Source organism: Perna viridis, chromosome 10, assembly GCF_037379345.1.
Source record: "Perna viridis isolate PV_CMFRI_1.1 ecotype Kerala chromosome 10, ASM3737934v1, whole genome shotgun sequence".
Lineage (NCBI taxonomy): Eukaryota > Metazoa > Mollusca > Bivalvia > Mytilida > Mytilidae > Perna > Perna viridis.
The window spans coordinates 8,836,164-8,858,819 of NC_142454.1; the positions used below are offsets into that span (position 1 = coordinate 8,836,164).

At 33.4% G+C, this 22,656-nt stretch overlaps 2 protein-coding genes across 4 annotated transcripts in view; one reads left to right on the forward strand and one right to left on the reverse strand.

Moving 5' to 3' along the window:
• Nucleotides 1-1,600: 1,600 nt before the first annotated feature.
• On the reverse strand, nucleotides 1,601-20,576 carry LOC148604409 (nucleoside diphosphate-linked moiety X motif 6-like). Of its 3 annotated transcripts, none has more exons than XM_088550629.1 (8): nucleotides 20,472-20,576; nucleotides 18,903-19,288; nucleotides 17,190-17,396; nucleotides 16,932-16,990; nucleotides 9,608-9,659; nucleotides 8,301-8,348; nucleotides 5,881-5,925; nucleotides 1,842-1,981 (listed from the first exon to the last, which is right to left on the reverse strand). In XM_088550629.1, exons 2-7 carry the CDS (start codon nucleotides 19,234-19,236, stop codon nucleotides 5,882-5,884), a joined length of 744 nt encoding a protein of 247 aa, XP_088406755.1. In that variant the 5' UTR covers nucleotides 19,237-19,288; nucleotides 20,472-20,576; the 3' UTR covers nucleotides 1,842-1,981; nucleotide 5,881. The 3 variants fall into 3 exon arrangements, 2 of the variants coding, with proteins under 2 accessions (XP_088406754.1, XP_088406755.1); XR_015916171.1 differs by having other exon boundaries at nucleotides 1,878-1,981; nucleotides 5,881-7,675; XM_088550628.1 differs by lacking the exon at nucleotides 5,881-5,925 and having other exon boundaries at nucleotides 1,601-1,981.
• A 449-nt stretch (nucleotides 20,577-21,025) lies between these two features.
• The window catches only part of LOC148604410 (uncharacterized), a 54,515-nt gene continuing 52,884 nt past the window's right edge, over nucleotides 21,026-22,656 (forward strand). The window contains exons 1-2 of the mRNA XM_088550621.1: nucleotides 21,026-21,244; nucleotides 21,905-22,085. Coding sequence (XP_088406747.1) covers nucleotides 21,193-21,244; nucleotides 21,905-22,085 — 233 coding nt within the window. The 5' untranslated portion in view covers nucleotides 21,026-21,192. The remainder of the gene's footprint in view (nucleotides 21,245-21,904; nucleotides 22,086-22,656) is intronic.

Here is a 22,656-nt window from a genome sequence, read left to right on the forward strand (position 1 = left end):
AATGAAATAATACAATACATATTCTCAACATAGCTCATAAGTACAAGTGATACATTTCAATAAAATGCATTACTGGTCCACGAATTATTACCAGGCTAAACTTGATATATAGTTGAGTTGCCGAGACACTTTGGCGTAAAGATGATAACAGCTTGTTGGAAATACTCTTGAGCGCGTCAATTACTGCATAGTTTATTAGAATGACAATGTTGAAAGCACTTTGCAACAAGAAATATGTGAAGAATATACTATTATTATAATACCATTGTACGGAACACCCTTGCTAGTATTTCGGTCATAGGATCTTTTTATCTCTAGACAAAGATAAAATTTATTTTTTTAGTCGTTTACATTACAGGTTGCTGGCAAAAGGGAATGAGCATTTCTCTTCAACAAACACGACCCCTGGAATTTCAGAGCTGTAGTGTTCATAGTAGGACAGCTTTACTTACTGTCGGTTTTTATTTATTTATTTATTTATTTATTTTATTTATTTTATTATTATTACAATGTCCTTACTTCAACCTTATACATGTAACAGCGGTCTTAAGATTGTACCCATAACCACATTTACACTTTTTAGAGATGGTATTGCTTAAGATTTAACTATCAGTGATTCACAAGACATGAAACATGGGAACCTATAATTATATAGACAGTGAGTGATTGGGGTTACCTCTGTTTAATTCAATTAAAATCAAATTATGAGATGACCATTAACGCACGTTTCACTCGGTAGAAATCTCAATGTACCTATTGTATTAACTTAGTCCATTGATAAAAATGTTCAGTGAGCAAAAAAGAATAAGCTTACTTAATCTGTAGTAAAATTTAACGCAGGGAACCTTGATAAGAAATTCCAAAATCAACTGAAGATTTTGCTGATCAATCGATTTCAAAAGAAAATTACACCTAGGTGAATGAAGGTGGATCTATTACATAGATAATAATACAATGATACAGTTAACCTAGGGTCAAAATGTCTTTTAATTTATTAAAAAATCCATGGGAAAGACTGTTGGAACATACAAAAAGCTTAAGGTACTTTTCAGTACTTGATAACCAATATTCGTAAAATTTAATTCAGAAAACAAAGCACAATAAAATGTCCTTGTAAGAGTCTATTAATGTAAGTTATTCGTATTCATATTCTTTTTCTCGTATCGATGTGATTTTTTTTATTTAAACTACTTGAAATACAGACTGAAATACCCATAAAGGCATCCTTGATATTGAACTATTAATATAAGCTATCTATGTACACTTACAGCTAAAACAAACTAAAATAACAATGTACCGGTAGCTAATATACACTGGATTTCGGTTAGTAAAGGAATATTTTCATTTTGACTTAAAAAAAGCAAAAAGTGAAAACCAGGCAAAACAAAGCAATTTAAAAAGTGCAAAGTGTCAATTGGCTGACAACACGATGAACTCATTGATTTTAATTCATAAATTGCCATGTCATAAGATGTAAATTGTGAAGGCTCTTCCCGGTATACTGTATGTAAATCCAATGCATATACTTCATTCAGGATTTGACTACATGCAATGATTCAGCCTACCTCTATCCTCCTGTCACAATAATGAGACCTCAACATACAAGTTTATAATGCCCTTTATTATACACATAACCATAATCAACCTAATTCCCTTCAATCTTCTATCGGTCTATGGTACAACTTATATTTCAATCCTTTATACACCGACTTCATCTCTTCAGCTCGTATATCAACTCTATCTAAACCGTTCTTTAGTCCGAACAACAAAATTTGACACATTCTGTGAGTAATTGGAGATATGTCGGCCGTATTTGTATACAGCTCCTGTAAGTCCATCCACTGACAATGGCTGATCTCGCGCTCACAGTGCTGGATGTCAAAGGTCATAGGTCGAAGGCGGCATACTATAAACAGATCTGAACGACCAAATGCTCCAGGTTGGTGATGCTGCTGTCGAAATGCTAAGACTGACAGAAATTCTGAAATTAAACGAAAACTAAACTTTCTACAAATCAGAACTCTCGTATGTTTAAACACAGGATTATACTGAAAGCAAAAGAATAAACTGATAATAATAATAATTTGATATAAAGTCAATGATATAAATAGCTTAAAGAAAAAAAATATAAAACTTATTATGAAGACTCCTTTCGTTTTTAGAGTGCAACATGCAAATTGTGTTTAAATGTATGATATAACGTCTAATTCAGAAAACGATTTTGCACCAAAATCACATTGAATAAGAATGGAAGAATGATACTTAAAGGAAATGGTGATAATTTATTCAGCTTTAACTTCTTGTCGGGCAAATTTATATCTTGCTAACCAATAAAGATTTAAAATGGCTTTTATGAAGTGAAAAATTAAATGCTTAAGAAGGCCGAATAGAAGGAAAACATATTAGGAAATATTTTTACCTGTAATTTTTGATAGGTAAGTAAAATTATCTCTATTGATCTGCTTGATCACAATATTGTATGCAATAAAATTTGGAATTTAATTCATGATTTAAAACACCCACATAAAGTGAAATCCCATGAATGGAAATCAGTTGGATCAGCAAATTACCTTTCATTGATACCATCCTCAATGTACACGATGTGTAAAGTGTGCATTTCTTTTCTGGAAGGACCCGGAAGAACCAAGACGTTTTGAGTTTATGGGTTTGTGATGTCTTTGTCCCTTGGTACAAGTCCTCCTTGTTTCTTTGGTCCCTAAATACATGCGTTTCGTGTTTCATCGATCCCCAAGTGTACGTGTTTTGTTGCTTTTCCAATTGCACATTTGCTTCATGTTTCATTATCCCTTTGATCATGAATCTCTTGTTGCTTTGGTCCCTATGTGCATGTATTTTTGTTCTTTTATGTTTTTTGTTGCTTTTTCTTATGTACAAACGTTCTTATTACTTTTTCCATACGTTCACGTGCTTTTTTGTGCTTTGTCCTAATATACACGTTCTTTACTGTTCTATCTCTAGGCACATATGTACACGAGTTGCTTGCTGGTTTGTCCTTATGTCCATGCGTTTCTTATTGCTTTGTCTCGAAGCACACGTCTTTCTTTATATTGTGCTCGTTTTTTGGGTACATGCGTTTCTATGCGCTACTTTTGTCACTCGATGTGTGTGTTTTTTTGGTGCTTTGTTTCTTTGAGCATGCGTTACTTGTAGTTACAAGAGTTTTTGGAACCTGTGTGTTACTTGGTGTTAGCATTATACCTTGGAACCTGTGTGAGCCTTGGTGTTATCATTGTTTCTTGGAGCATGTGTTGCTTGGTTTTACCATTGTTTCTTAGAATATATATTACTTGGTGTTACCATTGTTTCTAGGAACATGTGTTACTTGGTGTTACCATTGTTTCTAGGAACATGTGTTACTTGGTATTACCAGTGTTCCTTTGAACATGTGTTACTGGTGTTACCAGTGTTTTTTTTTTGAACACGTGTTACTGGTGTTATCAGTGTTTTTGGAACATGTGTTACTGGTGTTACCAGGGTTTCTGGAACATATGTTACTTGGTGTTATCAGTGTTTCTTGGAACATGTGTTACTTAGTGTTACCATTGTTTCTTGGAACATATATTACGTGGTGTTATCATTGTTTCTTTGAACATTTGTTACTGGTGTTACCAGTGTTTTTTTGGAACATGTGTTACTGGTGTTACCAGTGTTTTTTTGGAACATATGTTACTTGGTGTTACCAGTGTTCCTTGGTGTTACCATTGTTTCTAGGAACATGCGTTATTTGGTGTTATCATTGTTTCTAGGAACATGTGTTACTTAGTGTTACCAGTGTTTTTTGGATCATATGTTAATTGGTGTTACCAGTGTTACTGGTGTTACCAATGTTGTTTGGAACATATGTTACTTGGTGTTTCCAGTGTTCCTTGGTGTTATCATTGTTTCTAGGAACATGTGTTACTTGGTGTTATCATTGTTACTAGGAACATGTGTTACTTGGTGTTACCAGTGTTTTTTTTTGGAACATATGTTAATTGGTGTTACCAGTGTTCCTTGGTGTTATCATTGTTTCTCGGCACATGCGTAATTTGGTGTTCCCAGTGTTACTTGGAACATATGTTACTTGGTGTTACCAGTGTTCCTTGGTGTTATCATTGTTTCTAGGAACATGCGTTACTTGGTGTTATCATTGTTTCTAGGAACATGTGTTACTTGGTGTTACCAGTGTTTTTTGGAACATATGTTAATTGGTGTTACCATTCACTTGTTTCCTGGAACAAGTGCTACTAAGTGTTGTTTTGTACATATGTTGCTACATTTGTAAAACTGTAGAAACTTATTCTTTGTTAATGAAATTGATATTTTGTGTTTCAACTCAAAAGAAGTTACATGTATATGGTACGTGTTACTTTTACGCAATGAAAAAGAAATTTTCGATTGGCATTTAATATTTCGTCAGAGTGACTTCCATTCATCCATTCCGTCTTTTATGCAGAATTATACAAACATTGGTAAGTAAATCAAGTCGACACTTTACACGTCTTATTCAAACAAGAGCTATTTACTTATTTCAACATATACTTTATGGTATTTGTGAACAGACATCAATTCTAACCGGCTATCAGATCAATGTGGTTTTCCGTGTAAGGTTTCACAGAATGAAAGGGAGTGTAATGTCGAATTGACATCAGGTAGTAAATAGAACGTTGTTTAATCTAAATACTTATATAATATTGTTACCTATGTAGTAACGACTTAGTAAACTCTTGAAAAGCATAATAAAAGTGGAATAAAAAGTTGGTATCAAGTGTTTTTGTCTACCCTTTAATTGATCACTGACGTCGTTTACATAATCCGACAAAGGCAATACGGTACATACTGGTTCCTATAGAAGTAAAACCATGATTTGTCATGCAGCTACAGGTTAATACGACAAAGAAAGGGAAATCTGCTAAATGGTTTATTTAATTGGATAGCTTGCATGCATCAGTACTGTAAATATCACCTGTTTGAGGTAGGTAATGTTAAGGAAGGGACAACTCAAAGAAGTCTCAGTCACTAGCAGCTTTAATATGCCCTGGTAATTTTCACTCCTTATTAACACAAGACAGAAAAAGAACCATAACTCTTGTTGAAATGCGGACAGTCAAAAACAAAAATTAAATTTGTCTTTGAGTTATAGCATGTAGTTATTTAATTACACTTTTTAAGACTATATGGGAGGCGATGTTATGTATACTATTTACAACAACACAGGTGTAAGACGTATGATACTGACCTCAAAAATAATAAAAGTCAAATAAAACATGGTGCAATGACAAATCATTAAATTTAATTTGAAAAAAAAATATATTTCAAAACTATTATATAACTAATAGAAATAAGAAAAAAAGGACTAAAAAAGTAAAAAAACTAGGATATTTTAAATTTGGCAGATATATTTACTAGTTTGGGTTACATATCCTTGCTTGACTAAGTGTAACTGCACTGCATCACGAAATGGTACTGCACACTATGCAAAGAAGCGTCGTAAACGTTATTCAACTAAGTGGCGGATCCAGGAGGGTTGGGTTGAAGGGGGTTGGACCTCTTCTTTTTATTGGAAAATTTGTCATTTTCATGTGTAAAATTGAGAAAAAATAGTAAATAATAACCTAGCACCCCTTTTTTTCTGGGGAGCCCCGGCTGGCAACCCTTCTTTTCGAAGTGTCTGGATCCGCCCCTGCAGCTTAGAAGACAGTATTTTTGTTTATTCCATGGAATTTAATCATGACATAGCAAGATACTAGCACCACACTAGTTGAAAAAAAAACAAAGAAAAAAAACGGTCATGCAACTTTAGAGTATATCCACTATTTGATACTGTGGTATGTATATTTTGCAATTTAAGCACGTGGGTGTATTACATAACGTTATTACCTTATAAATGGTACCATCTCCAACATGAAAGGAGAGACGACAATCCTAAAATAGGTTTAATTCAATTGAATTATATATCATATTAGAAAGGTAGAAAATTTTGAACATGTCACATTCAATACACAAGGCAGGAGGTAATATACATTATGGTAATGACTTATCACCAAGGTAACCATCCAGATCTTAAGACTTTTTGTCCAATACAACTCCGTGTTAAAGTCCGGATTGCATTGAAAATACAACTATCATATATCATTGTTTTATAATATGTGGAGTGGGTGTCCCGGATTGTCAAGATGTCTGCCATTACCGTGGGTGTAAACAACAAGTAACAATGGAACTACCGTAGGTTGGAGGTTTCACTAAATTTCAGTGATGTCATAAACCACAACTAGAAATACATACACCTTTTATATTCTTAAAATATAAGAGAGTGTAATATAGATGCTCTTTGAGGGGATCAATACAACCGAATATCAATGGGGCGTAGCAACAACGCTCCTTGGAGAGGATTCAGACAAATAGTTGATGTTAGAGGGATGTAGAATATACGCTCTTTAAAATTATCAAGACAATGAAACACTAGAGGGGTATAACATAGATGTTCCTTTTAGAGGTTCCAGTCAAATAAATATTAGAGATGTAAAGCATAGATGCACTTTGAGGTTCCACACAACTAAACATTGAAGGGGCATAGCACAGATGCTCAGGACTATAAGAAACACAAAATTAAGGGATGATGCTCTTTTGAGAAGTTCCACACAACTAAATTTGAGAGACGCGCAGCTATGGTGCTAGTTTGAAATAACCCACGCAACTAATTATTAGCAAGGGTTGGCAAAAATGCTCATTTGTGAGGTTCCACATAACAAAATTTTAGACAGACGTAGCTAAGATGCTACTTTAAGAGGATCATGAAAACTAAATATTACAGGGGCGTTGCCTAGAACAAATGCTCCATTGAGAGGACCCAGAAACCGTACATAAGAGGAGCGTAGCACAGATGCTCCTTTGAGAGAATTGACACAATTAAATATTAGAGGGGCGTAGCATATATGCTCCTTTGAGGGAATCCACAGTCAATTAAATATTGGAAGGGCGTAGCATATATGCTATTTTGAGAGAACCCAAACAGTCAGTTTAAAAATATTAGAGTGCCGGTACATAGAAGAGAGGATCCACACAGTTAAGAAATCACATATGATTAATAGTGGAGATCAATGTCTGTAAAAATGGCCATTGAAAATTTAATAATGCCTCTGGGTGGAGGGGGCATCTATTCAGTTGAGTAGTTTTATAGGTAGTATGATTAATATACATAGTTCCTACCTATGAATTAGGTTTAAATCGACCATCAGATTTTCAGACTTTGAGTGAAATGTTATATTCAGCGTCTCATCGGCACTAATGACGAGTTCAGAGTAACTGATTTTCTTGTTATTGGTCATGTACTAAAAAGCCACGTGTCTGTATAATTAGCTGTTTGGATATTCTCAAGAAAATATTGCAAGTCAGTTACACATACTGCCATAAATGAAAATATACGTACCACAAAAATATTGTTGAGTAAAGAAATAGAGTGATGAAAGCACAACTTATCTACCAGACTTATTGTGTGTACTTGAATAATTCATATTTACAGTGCATATCATTAAAATATGCTAATTAGATAACCAGCTTTACATTGTGATGTTTCATGAGTCGATGAAACGCATCATCAATTAAGCTATCTCCATACATGTAGGCCATGCCAACAGTAAGTGATCACTGTGTATTGTCTATATTCTATGTGTATCTAAAATAAAACTATAAATAAAATAAAAGAAACATATGAAAAGTATCATATTGTATGAATTGGATGTTTCATTTTTTGATGTTTCATCGGGGGTGTAAAGCCTTGACAAGTCGCACATTTTGGACATGCACTTAATTGAAAATTAAAAGTGCTACGGTCAACGCATTTACAAGTCGATGAAACATCATTTTTTTTAATCTTAAAATGACGCATTCGTAGTAACTAGTCTTTTAAATTTATAATTGATACAGGGATGAGGCACACATGCAAATGACCCACGTTTGAAATGTATTTATATGCGAAAATACTGTATTGTCACTAACTGTAAGAATGATAACTCTAATATCTAATGTATTCGGTCAAAGATACATTAAATGCCTGTGTGGACACTTCATGTTACGAAAACTATATGTAAAAATGTATTTTCTCAGTATTTTCAAATATAAATAACAACAATGTATAATATAAATGACCAATAATAGCCCCTAACCCCCTTTTGCCTGACCCCACCTTCCCAAAATACCTAGAATCTTGGAAACTTTTTAGCACAAAATTAAGAAACTGTAGTAAGGTAAAGTAAGGCGGGTATGCTATAAATTCAATCTTTTCAACAGCATTAACAAACCTGATTTTATACCAGTTTCTTCTACAACTTCTCTCTCTGCAGTATGGCCTAAAAATAAAATTTCTTCAATATTACATTCGATATTAAATTTAAAATAATCACCCAATACAGTGCCACAATTAAACATGACCCTGCAACTGATGCGATAATTGTCTCAGAAGTTGTTTTGTTGTACTTTTCAAGATGAATGAAAAACAAAGCTTTTCCTTACACGTGTGTAGAGGCGTAAGATAGTTCTTTCTCTTTAGATTATCACAAAGTTACATTTGAGGGTCTCCAGCTCATTCATTTTGGCGATTTTGTATATCAGTACTAGTAGACAGGACGCTTTAAAAACCCTTCCCCAGAAACAGATCTGTGCTCACAGTTGTTTGTGATAGCCAGGGTGCTAAATGATTCTCCTTTCGTATGTAAAACAAGAGGCTCCTAGGAGCCGGAATCGCTCACCTGGTTATTTTTTTGCCTTTCAAGGGCAATAACTCTAACAAGAAGTTGTCCGACAAATTTGACTCCATGAAGACTTTGGTAGGACTTATCATGAGGATCAATTCATCACTCGAAAGTTTCATTCTTTCTACTATAATTTTCAAGATCTTGACTCTTATATGGAGTCGTCTGACAACTTTGATCCCTGGAGACTTTTGTAGGCCTTATAACAAGGATATTTCAACAATTGAAAGATGTTGGCTAAACTTAACGGTTTTGGAGATATATGACAAAAACTAATGTACGACCCCTATGTTCTATTTTAAGTAACGGCGGTCATGTTTTTAACCCATCAAAAATCCAAACGGTCATTTTGTTAAGGATACCTTAAGAAACAAAAACACTAACTTTCATTGAATTCTATAGAGCAGTTCTGAGAAGAAGATTTTTGAAAGTAATAACATCAAAAACATCAAAACACTTCCAAAAAGGGAAAAAACTCCAACATGGGTCAACAGATTTTCACCAAAACTTGACCACAGATAGATCTCATCATGCTGAATACGTTTACCCTCTGTCAGAATTTGAATCAACCTAATGGTTTTGGAGATATATGCAAAAATCTGCTGTCTGACCGTTATGTTCTATTTTAGTAACGGTGGCCATGTTTTTTAACCAATCAAAAATCCAAACGGTCATTTTGTGCAAGATACTCTAAGGAACAGTCATCATAAGTTTCATGCAAATCTATTCAGTAGTTTCAAAGGAGAAGATATTTGAAGAAATTGTTAACGACGACAACGACGACGACGGACGCCAAGTGATGGCAATAGCTCACATGGCCTATGGCCAGGTGAGCTAAAAAAAGAAATAATACACACCTATGTCCTCTTTTAGATCTGAAAGACCTCCTGGAAACTTCCAATAGGAAAACTGAAAATTAAGATAAAAGAATGTAACTATTTTAAAGGCATGAAGCCTAAATGTTTTTTTTAATTTTTTTTTACCCCCGAAGGCGTAGGGATATTTTTTTTTTTTTTTTTTACATTTAACCTCATTTATCGTCATATGTATACAGCTGCATAACCAATCGTAATTGATATCAAACAGTTTAAATTAATATTAAACTTTCAGCAAATCATAATCATTTCTTGGAGTTTTGATACTCATTTTTTTATGTACTTGAAGACTCATGAGTAATGTAAATGTTTTATTGTATAGGTTTATGGTTTAGACCCTCACTATATAGCTAGAAAACAAAAGGAGTTTAATGAAACTTTGTACCAACCTGTAAGGTAGCATTTTCAGTGTTATATATTTTTTTTATTTTTTAAACTTATTAGTTTTGTTTGTTTCTTTCTGCTATTTAAGAAAATGCATTATTTTTGTTCATTTCTGATTGTGAAAGTTCTATTGGGATATAGACTTGATAGCTTGTATAAAGACATGTAATAATACTCGTGTGAGATCAGTTGAGATCTGGAACTAAACCAGATTGAATTACGTTACATTTTTCACTTTTAAATGAGCTACAGTTATCTCTCTTAATACTATTGCCAATGATTTTAATAAATGCTATATATGGTTCTTCCTATTTCAGTATCAATTTATGCCACCAGTCAAAGTGTTGCGTTCGTTTTAACTCGCACAACTAAATTGTTATCAGTACTTATAAAAAATAAGAAAATTGATCAGCGATATTTTACTGAGAAGAAAATAGTCATGTCACCAAATGATATAAAGCAATATGTACCATAATTGTAATTTTTTATTTTTCATTCTTTGTTCATTTTTTTTTGTTCAAAGTTAAAAAAAATAATTAAGCCAACATCATCTGGAAACAAACAGTGCGCTGGACGAGGGAATGGATTGACGTGAGGACCGTATAAATCCCCGACTCGACAAAGTAGAACATAAAAAATACCAGATGGTGAAAGACCCAATACCCTGTCAACACTAGTATGACTTGCTTTTTTATCGTTATGAGGATTTCAAACTTGCAAATTTAAGCGTAAAGTCAAATGGTAGAGATATAAAGAATTTAACACTTGTACGAGAGTAAGATAGGGTAATCACAGACAATCCGAGGGTAATCTCAGACAATCCAAGGGTAATCACAGACAATCCGAGGGTAATCTCAGACAATCCAAGGGTAATCTCGGACCATCCAAGGGTAATCTCAGACAATCCGAGGGTAATCACAGACAATCCGAGGGTAATCTCGGACAATCCGAGGGTAATCACAGACAATCCGAGGGTAATCTCGGACAATCCAAGGGTAATCTCAGACAATCCAAGGGTAATCACGGACAATCCGAGGGTAATATGATCTCAGACAATCCGAGGGTAAGATTTAATCATTTTCGAACAAGGTTCTACCGAGTTAGAAAACCATTATAGAGGACGAAGTCATAGCTTGGAAGCACTGAGAGTCTGATTTCAGTCTGACAGGAAGTCACGTCTTTCGGAGTTTCCCAAACAAAGTTCTGTATTTTCGTAATCCGGTTCCCTGGTCAATATCATAAGCAACACTATAGTTTGTAATTTATTGGTAGTGTAGGATCGCTAAAAATATAGACTCAGGTCACCAGCGACGGATATGCACAATATATGAGTAAATTGCCGCGTATGTTATTTAAAAATAAAGACAAAGATGAGATTACCTGAATTAATTTTATAATTGTGCATTTATATCGAAAGATGATATAAGTAGACCCGGGGTTATATTCGAGAGAAACTTGTGGAACGAAAATATTACCCGGGCTTCCAGGTTATGTATTTTCGTATCTTTTCACTAAAAAGCGTTTATAACTGTGCATTTATACCAAAAGATGTTATAAAAAGTTTGAAAAAAATATTTAAAGGTGTTTTTCTTTAGATTTGAATATTAGAACGTATAAAAATAAATAAAATAACGTCATAATCGTTCAGACAATCAAGAGGCAGAAGACATCACTGGTGATCCGGGGTTATATTTGAGAGAAACTTTTTTTTCGTTTCCGACATGCCATAAGAATAGGCATTTCTGGCTTTAGCAAAAATAAAATAAAATAAAAATAAAAACAGAAAAAAAATCCGAAGTATGAACACTAAGTAATACCCTTCTCACTAATAAGCGACAAGAACCACCAATTACCGAGAAAAAGCGACAAGCGGGGAAAGTATATGAATATATCGATATATCAACATCGTCCTCTAACAGGTTACATCGGCTACATGTTATCTTACACAAGGGTGTCTGATATTTCTCGCCCAAGAGAAAAGCTTGCGTTTGATTCGTTTTATTTTCCGATCAAACGTTTGAATTAAAATTACCTACATTTAACAGCTAATCATGCCACATCAAGGTGGCCAATGATACGTCATAACCAGGTATAAAATATCAGTCACTGAATATACATAACCAATCACAGATTATTCTCAATAAAATCATTATTTTAAAAGAGTTTTCAGAACATATTGGGATATGATCGTTCACAATCTCGTTATTTGACGTACTATTTTTATGGGAAAACGCACGTGTTTTGTCTATAGCCATGTGAGATTTCCTTCATCCACATCGTTTGTGACGTAACAATAAAACGTTTCCAGGAAATCAGGCAATCAATTTCTTACAGTGAGTAAAAAAAAGAAATTCCAACACCGCCAGAAATTGCAAGACAGAGAAATCTCAGATACCCTCGTGTAAGATTTCAATATTCGCTAAGCCTCGTTAGAGAATATGAAATTTTACCCTTGGGTGTGTGAGATTTCTGTGTCTTGCACTCTCGACGGTGCGGAATGGTAACGGATTTTTCGGGATTTTTTCTGTGTTGCCGGACTAACGGGGATCAGTAAGTAAACGAAGTTTAGTTAACCGAAACACTACAAATAAAACTGAATGAACGATAATAAATATCATTTGGGCCAATTTACAACACAATAAAGTATAATCATGTTTTCCATTTGGTATGTTTTATCCAAAAGCATCCTCAGGCACACCTAGAAATTTGCACAAAACTGGAATTCACACTAAAAATTTCGCTGCAAGTTGAGAATTTCGACATTTTTTTTTCGATTTCTTTATACTAAAACTATATAAAATGACTATTTGGAAAGCGATTATCAATTCAATTTAATTTGAAAATAAACCCTTATTGGAACATTAACAGCAGAAGAAAATGAGATACAAATGATTCCTTAAATTTTCATAGCATTTAATTAAGATTGTGTTTACCGTGAAATGTTTTAATTTTTACAATAACTAACACACGTAAAAGCATCAGAAAGATATTTGTTGACGTTAGGCCCGCCATCATCCAACCAAGTAAATGATAACTGCATCAGAGAGAGATTGATTGATAAATTGATTGGTGAACTACCAAAACTTTCCTGCATTGAACTTCCCCTTTTTACCTCTCAATGTCACGTTTTGTCGTCACAAAGGCCTTGCTCGTTAAACAAGCTGCTTTGCGATTTAGAATTGTAAACTGCCGCAAACCAAGTTCTTTCGAAATAAGAAAAATTCCCTATAATTCAACTTCTGGTGTATGACAAACAATATATTAAGAATGGATTCGTAATCAAGACGTTATATCGTTTTGGATTATTTGAATTGCTGAGTTAATGACGTCATAGTACCAGTCCAGGTAGAGAGCCAATAATTCAGAAAGTTTGTTAAAAATCTTTTTTTTTTAATAAATTTAAATTAAAAAATTATTTCATGCATGAATGGCTGTCGGAAATGAAAAACACGTACGTATTTCGCATTTTTCGCAGTAGTACGTGGGCTGAGATAACCTTCTGTGCACCCCCATTCATTAACCAAAATATGATTTCCAGGTATCCTACTACCTCCCATTTACGAATATTTTTGTCGCAAAAAAATAAACTGAAGCATTTTTGTAATTTTGGCTACTTTTTATACCCCATTGAGGCAAAAATCAGTTTTTAAAGTTTTTTTATTCTACGAACTTTTTCTTTCTAGAGAACGAAGTAAACGCACATATGTATGCTTCATCATGTAGCCCAATGTCTCGGCTTTATAATAATACCATGAAAGATGTGGTAACAATTAGGGTTTTGCGGTAAAATGAAAAAGAAATGTACCCCTACCCGGCCGAAAAATCGCTTAAATTTACATATTTTTCAATGTCAAAACCCCTAGAGTATTAATGTTTCAGTAAGGAATGGCTTATTTGGAATCTTCTGTTTAGTATTGTCACAATTTATACTTCTGGGGTTCTTTCGATGAATTTTGTCGATTTTCGTAGTGAGATATTATACCAAAAAAAATGCAAAAAAATGGGATTTTTCGATTTTTCGGTCAAAACTCACATAAATTCGACTCTACAAATTATTGCTGAACTAAAACGTCTCGAATTTGGTATCACTCGATAGATAATTTAATTTACTACATACATAAACCACGAAAACCTAATTTTCAAGAAAGAATTTTCAAAAAATATTAAAAATATTATCCCTACCCCTAGAAAACTGGACTCAGTATCAAACAGAATTCTCATTCACAGCATACCAACACCGTAAAACTCATATTTCAGTAATTCATAATTAAGATTATGATGTTCTCAATATATCAGATCAAATAAGGCGCTTTGATTTTCTTTTTAGGGTAACAATTACTATAAAATGGTAAAAAAAGGAATTTTCAGAATTTCACAATTTCTTCTATATCACCCGTTATTTCCTTTTTCAGTAGTTTAATCAAGCTTTTGTGCGATACGGTACATTAATATAGTATTGAAGCTTCAAAATGAGCCCAAGTAATAAATATTCGAACTTTTCTAAGTCAAGTTAGGTGAAAAATTGCCACCTCTATCAGTGAAAACAATACCTCAACATGAACTAAAATTTTAATTTTTGGCAAATAAACGGGTGTACAATAGACATGTTGGATACTATTGTTTTGATTATCGATATATACAACATATCTTCTAATTTCAGGCGCACATTTTTCAGTTTCAATGTGACAATAATGTGTTTTTCATAAAAAGGGGAATTTTCGGAATTTCATATTTCCTTCCATTTCACCTAAAATTAGCAATTTTTTTTTCAAATACCGTACTTCAAATAAGGTTTTGTATATTCAAATACAATTATATAGTGTCTTAGCTTTGTAATGAGCCCGAGTAATAAATGTCTTAACTCCAAATAGGTGAAAAATTGCCACCCTTACCCATGAAAAGAATATATATAGTTCACCTATTTGGACTTGGAAAAGTTCAAATATTTATTACTTGGGCTCATTAAAAGGCTAAGACACTATATAAATGTATTTGAATATACAAAAGCTTGTTTGAAGTACGGTATTTGAAAGAAATATCCAATTAAAGGTAAAATTGAAGAAAATGTGAAATTCCGAAAATTCCCCTTTTTATGGAAAAACTCATTATTGTCACATTGAAACTGAAAAATACGCGCCTGAAATGAAAAGATTATTATATTCAATATATAGATAATTAAAACAATAGTACCCAACATTGTCTATTGTACACCGTTTATATGCCAAAATGAACATTTTAGTTAATGTTGAGGCATTTTTTTCATGGGTAAGGGTGGCAATTTTTCACCTAACTTGACTTGGAAAAGTTCGAATACTTATTACTTGGGCTCATTTTGAAGCTAAGACACTATTACAATGCACCGTTTCACACAAAAACTTGTTTAAAGTACGGTTTTCTGAAAAAAGACAGTATCGGGTGAAAATTCCCATTTCCGATTTTATAATAAGTGTCACCCCAAAAGGAAAATCTACGCGCCTGAATTGAAAAGATATATTTGGAACATCATTATCTTAATTATAAATGCCTAAAATATGAGTTCTACGATGTTAGTATGCTATGATGAGAATTCTGTTTGATACTGAGACCAGTTTTCCAGGGGTAGGGGTAATATTTTAAACATTTTTTGAAAATCTTTTCTTAAAAATTAGATTTTCGTGGTTTATTTATGTCGAAAATTAAATTATCTATCGATAGATACCAAATTTGAAACGTTTTAGTTGAGCAATAACTTGTAGAGTCGAATTTATGTGACTTTTGACCGAAAAATCGAAAATCCCATTTTTCGCATTTTTGATAAATTCTGACTACGAAAATCTCCTAAATTTATCAAAAGAACCCCAGAAGTATAAATTGAATTGTGATAATACTAAACAGAAAATACCAAATAAGCCATTTTTTTTACTGAGGAATAAAAAGTCTGGAGGTTTTGACAATTTAAGCGATTTTTAGGCAGTGTAGGGTACATTTTTTTATTTTATCGCAAAACCCTAAGAGTTGTCGCAACTTTCTTGTTACCATTGCAAAGCTGTGACATTGCGCAACACGATAATATCTAAATTTATTTAGTTTGTTTACACATGCTATCTCAGGATTGTTTAGACGGTCAAACAATTGAGTCACAAAAATCTTGGCTTTTTTAACAAGTGGCTTATACTGAAAAAGAATCCGAGAATATTCTTTGGCGACAAATTGATTCGGTAATGGGGGATATAAAGGTACCCAAAAATCATCACAAAGTTGATGAGTGGGGGAGGGGTGCATGGTGGACCCTCCCAGCCCATGGACTAATTTGAATAGTTATGAAAAAAAAACACCCATTGTCATTATCTAAACATCTTTTGAAATCTTCTTGTTGGCGTTCGAGGAATAGGTAACATATAAAATGTTGGCATTCGAGGAATACACCCTCGCACAATCGCGTTGGTTGAGACATGACATAAAACATTTAAGTACAAATCGTTAGCTCCAACATAGAAACTGCCATAAATAATATTAAGAGACACCTAGTTAAATTAGTTTGAAAATTAAGCTTGACACATTGTCAAACGCCAAGAACGTAAAATTTAATCTGAAGTTACATAGCTAGAATGTGCATAAAATTTTAAAGCAATCATACGCTACTAACATACAAGTACACTGAAAATATAACTACCCACTATCACTGGTAATCGGGAGAATACTGGATATCCCTATCCACGCAAATGATCGTACTTCTAAAGCCACGTGGTTTAGCATCAGTTATTCCACGTGTCACTACAATTATGCTTAGTAAGATGATTCCGATGATTTCTTACTTGATTCTTGTTGTTGAAATAAGAAAAAAAATAAATCACAAAAAGAAAATAAGACGATCCTGATTCCAACTAAGCACTATAAAGCTGTTCTTTGAAGTCAGAGAGTTTTTATCTCCATGAATACATACCTGGCTAGCTTTGTCCTTAACGACTAATATTTCTTTTGTATCGTCTCGATAAACCATTCCTAGAAAACATAATTCATATCATGAATCGAATATTTCCAAGGTAAACTATTTTTTCTTACATTTGTTTAATTACTTTAAGAGATGATATATCTTGGTTATGAAGAATCTGCAGCTGCTTTACAATATGTGAAAGAAACAGGAGTAGACGTAAAACTAGCGCTGAAAATTCCACATCATTGAATGAAAACGATAGATTACCTGACACTCCGATTTGGTGAGTCGCAAACATCGGTGTTTTGTCTTCAGTGTTGGGTTTAAGCCATAACTTGAGAAGTGACATCTGGTGTTCAGCATGGTGAAATTCAAACCCGAAGTCGGCGGCTGTAGATATAAACTGACTTTTGTGTATTGGTACTTTCATCCATATACATGATCTGTCTTCAGAACGCCATGTTTGAAGATTATCTGTTAGAATAATAGAAGAAAGCCCTTAATTCCTAAATGGTTCCAGTCGCAACCTTGAAAATCAATCCCAACTTTCTTTTTGGATATATAGTATTTTGTGGTAGAATTTCAAAGAGATCAATTCCCTTTTACCCCAATTTATTATCCATAAATCGGAAATAAATGTTATTTCTGCCCCCTTTGTGACCCCAATTGGCTCAAGTCACAAACCTGAAAATCACAGTCTCCTTTTAAAGTTATGACACCTAGTAGTACAAAAAAGAGATTCATCCACTTTAACTTAAGTAATTGTCTGGAAATCCTGAAAACGCTTGTTTCTGGCCCAGTTGATCCCTAATTCCGACAGTTTAAAGTTATAGCCCCAACAATTAATCCAAACCTTCCATTGATCACACCTTGTGGTACTGTCAATAAAGGTCCAATTACTTATAGTCACGTTATTGTCTAGACATTGGGAAAATGCTTGTTTTGGGTCCGTTTTTGGCCCTTAATTCCTATACGGTTAAAGTTTTAACCCCCAAAATCGATTCTATACCGAGTTCTATACCTATGTGGTATAGAATATTGTAGAGCAAAATTATAGACATCCATATATTCGACTGGAGTTACATAGTTAATTTCTATGAAAAGCTTGTTTTTGGTCCTAATTCCAAAACTGTTAGGGCCATAACTCCCAAAATCATTACCAAGGTTTTGGAACCTTGTCATAAAATTATAATTATATATATAAATTATCATATCAAATAACCAATATTCATGCTATCGCAAGAAAACCAAGTGTCTACAGACGACATAGATGACAGAGCCATACCATTGTACGACCGAAAATGTCTTGTGGTCGTATAAAAGTTCAAATACACAGAAAACTTTAAATGACCATCCAAATAATCATACGAATCTATCCCACAAAATCGTGACATCCACTTCCGGCATTCGGAATTGATAGATTAGACTAGCACCATATAATCTATCCAGTATAATGCAGCCATTCAACAACACTACTATATACATGTTGTAAAAGCTAGCTAACTAAACAAGACTTAAAATTCCAAATAGTTTGCATACTTACTATTCAATAAAGTTGCGAGAAACACAGCTTAAGTAGATAGAGGACGAAGTTAACAAGGTTTCAGTCTGCCAGGAAGCCACGTCTTTCGGGTCTTCCTCACAAAAAGACTTTTACGATATAGTCATCAATAATTAAATTATTTAAATTCAGAAACTTTTTTTCCGTTTCCAACATGCCCAGAGAGTCTGAAGTACGGACACCAAGTAAAACACCGGTCTCACTAATTAGCGACAGGAGGTGTGAAGAAGCGTCAAGAAGTGACAAAAAACCATCAAGATGTCTAGAAAAAAAACGACAAAAGGGGAAAATAATGACAAGAAGATTTAAAAAATTATCTATATATTAAACTCCATCCTCTTACAGGTTACACCTCCTTCATATTAACTTAGCAGGACCACCTTTGGGAGAAATAGTGATTGAAAACATGGCTTCCATACCATTTAAAGAAGTTCTAAATTCATTATCTGTACATTCTAGCTGGGACAGGTCTACAGTTACGCCGTTATATTTGTCCACAGCACCGATGAGGTTTGGTTTGTAAAATGAACCAAGATTTCGTTGAGAGCAGCGTGATTTCTTAAACGATGCAATCAACAGGTCACAGTTTGGCGGAAGAGGTCCACAGTTGAGGTATCTAGTCGATCGAGGTAGATGTGTATTTGACACAGATCTTTGTATCTGGCTTTGGAGCATTGGTAGTTTGAACCTCTGGAATACTTTAATACATGACAGGTGTTTCAGCAAACAGTAAGAGCAGGTTCGACCAGTCATATTATATAAGGTCAATATAAAAATCCTTCTGTTTACTTCTCTCAAGTCAAACCTGTGATATAAATTAATAATATCAGGTAACCATAGAATTTTGCTAGTATAATAAACCTCTCATTTTCAGGCAAAAGCTTTCGTTCTCATTTAAGTCTACATGTATGGCGCGATATCAGGGTCAAACATACATTTGTACATGTACTTACTTATGCATTATTATACTAAATTCGATTCATACACTTATTAAAATCGAAAACTGTACATGCTTAAATATTTTAGCAAAGGCAAAATTCTAATTATGCCTATGCTTAAATATTTATGCTGTATGCATAATTAATTAAGCATAGGCAAAATTCGAATTAAGGATATGCATAAACAATAAAGCATATGCAAAATTCGAATTAAGGATATGCATAAACAATAAAGCATATGCAAAATTAAATTCAATCATATGCATAAATCGAATTAAGCATATGCCTAAATGCTTATTTTTTACCCTGATACCGATGCTGAGAAGTCAGTGTGAATATGTTAGTTCTATCAGCTTATGAGATATTCACTCAAAATAATAACGCAACATAAAAATAAGCAGACAACGATATAATGGATAGCTGTAACACATCAAAATAAGCTATTTCGTATTCATAAAATGTCAAATCTTAATGAAAAATCAACAAATTAAAAAAAAATAATTCGCGTCAATACTAAAAATGCAGTTTTCATTTTCTAAAGATTTGCATGGAATTAAAAACACTAATGAAAGGAGAAAAACTACGTTGTTCTTACGATTAATAAGTTTGTACCAAAACAAAATTGTTGTTATTATTAACGTTTTCATTCCAAAACCTTTTCAAATCGTTAATAGGCCTTCTTCTATCATTTACAAATGCATAAAAAAAATAAAATATCCGATAAAGACATGAAAGATAAACATTAAAATGCGCGAATTCGCACTAACGTAGGCCTATCGATAAAGTTGCAGTGGCACTGAGTTTATGAAACCACCGCTTTGCAAACTATACAGTAAGGACTTTAATAGATACAGAAAACAGGTACATATATAAATGGGTACACTGTTTTCTCTCTACAATCCTACCCATGTAGGCCTTTTTGTTCTTATACTAAACGGCTATGTCAGCAAAAAATAACACATTTTCAAGAAAGGAACTATCCCTTTCAAGATCTCATATTTTAAATCATAATGTAGTAACGCTACACATGCTTCACGATATCGTTCTTACCTTGCAATAACTTGGAAGAAAAGTTAAACATTAAATGCTACGTAAAGTGAATTTCTGAATGAAAATGAAAACATAAACAACAAAGACCTAAATAGTGACCTTAGTGACTAAGTCGACCCTGAAATCTGTCGCCCCTCTCGTATCTCAATGCATCAAAAAGAAGAATTATGTAATGTAAACAGGCCATAGATTACATTTTCTTTCTACATTACATGATTTTAATTTGCACAATCAATCCGTATCCTGATAATTATGTCTGATCATCTTCTCGAGCTAAGATATTTGAGCAAGTTACATGTAATGAGAAACGCCGGGTAATTGAGCATTATACTTAAACTTTATAGCTCAAGCTGTCTTAAATCTATACAATTTTAATCTACAACACAAAGTAAGTTTGTACGACACATTTGATTTGGTCTTGTCGTCGGTAATGACAATTAAATATCAATTATAGATACTCTAAGACAATAGTTTACTCTTCCGTAAAAAAAGTTGTATAGAAAATTTACAATCTTTAAACATATACAACTAAGGTGGAATTTACCATTTATTTTACTTGATTTTCGTGTCATGTTACATTGGGTCGATAAGAAAAGAATTAAAGGCCTGATTTTAATGTCATCAAATCTAACTTGTGTGTGTTTAGGAATGGAGTGCATTTTAGATCATTTTAGGACGGAATGAAGTTTAAAACTTGTCTGTTCCTTGTTCTTATGTAGAAATGCTTATTCAATTATGCTTCCTGATTTTATTTTGCGCTGCGCATAGAACGGGTAAGTTGACGTCTTGCTTTTTAAATTTAAAAATGTCACTTAAGGTATTCTAAATATTTGAACTGAAGGCATTCGATAATTCACTTGTACAGTTTAGACCACGGCCTCGATCAGCTTGTCTGGCAAATCAGCTGTTGGACGTTAGACCATATTGTACTAAGTTTATATGCTCTTTTTTTAGGCTTATTGAATATAGGACTGCTTGGACAAAACATCCTATAACGTAAAACCAAAGAAAACGATGGATCGATGACAAAGTAAAAGACAAATATACACTAACTCCCAAAAACTGCATCAAAAGAGAAGCTTCTCTGCTTTCTTATATATAACATCCATCGATCGTTTAGTTATATAATAAAATTCTATAATACTTTATTTGAATTATTAAGTTTACTCATATTTTTTGCTTTAGAAAAGCATTTGATATGCCTTAATGTCAGTAAGAAAAATATCAAATAAGGGCCACAATCCAAGGAACTTTTCAAACATCTTAATAGCATTAACAAACACCCCGAACAGACAAAATCTAGGCTACACCTTTTAAATGCAAGTAAGATCACCTCCGAAAAATCTTTCTTTTCTGGCCAGAAAATCCCGCTTTAGAATACGGACAATTAAGCAAACGTAATAATTTCAAAGAATTTATAACCTTATATTTAGACACTAGCTGCCAGTTCCCATCCAACCTGAGAGGTAATAAATGGTTCACTACCAGCAATGGAGAAATCGAGGTAGCAACAGATGGCAGCACAATGACCAACTACGCTTCCGCCGTTAAATCAGGAACATTGACTATCACGTGTGACGAGTACGAGAGTTCTACTGACAGATATATCAGCTCGTAAGTCTTGACTCGAAAGAAGAAAAACAAGAACAACCTAATTCAAAGACCATTATTTTTTTTAATGCCAGGAATGAATCTATGTCTCGCCACCGACGAGCTGGATTGTTCCTGTACACAGAAAATTGCCACACATTTTGGTCATATTTTTGAAAAACACATGCAAAACATATATTTGTCGCATGCTTTTCATATATTTAGGACCATCATGGAATACAAATTATAAACATATGTTTAGCACCATCAAGGAATACATATGAAAACATTCGTTAAGCATTAACACATTGATTATAAATATGAAACATACATAAATTAAAATCCTTTTCTTTGTATATGTTTTCCAAGAGACTTAATTTACGAATAAAGCATAATTTTCGTCAATTAATGTTGTATAATATACAATTTAATATGCATATTTTTAATATGTTTTTTATATCCTAAAAAAAACATCCATATCTGTCCGAATACATCTTGCTATATGTTTTAAAATATATCTAAACTTATGCGACAATTCTTTCTGTGTAGCCACTTATTTAAATACTATTTAAAATAGTTTTGTCCTCGCCCCTGT

Excerpts from the sequence above, each read along its gene's own strand:
- LOC148604409 (XM_088550628.1), bottom strand. The coding sequence starts at position 19,236 with ATGACTGGTCGAACCTGCTCTTACTGTTTGCTGAAACACCTGTCATGT. Across the intron at positions 17,397-18,902 it reads ATTTAGAACTTCTTTAAATG|ATAATCTTCAAACATGGCGT; the intron begins GTATGGAAGCCA and ends TTATTCTAACAG. Across the intron at positions 9,660-16,931 it reads TTAAGGACAAAGCTAGCCAG|TTTTCCTATTGGAAGTTTCC; the intron begins GTATGTATTCAT and ends CTTAATTTTCAG.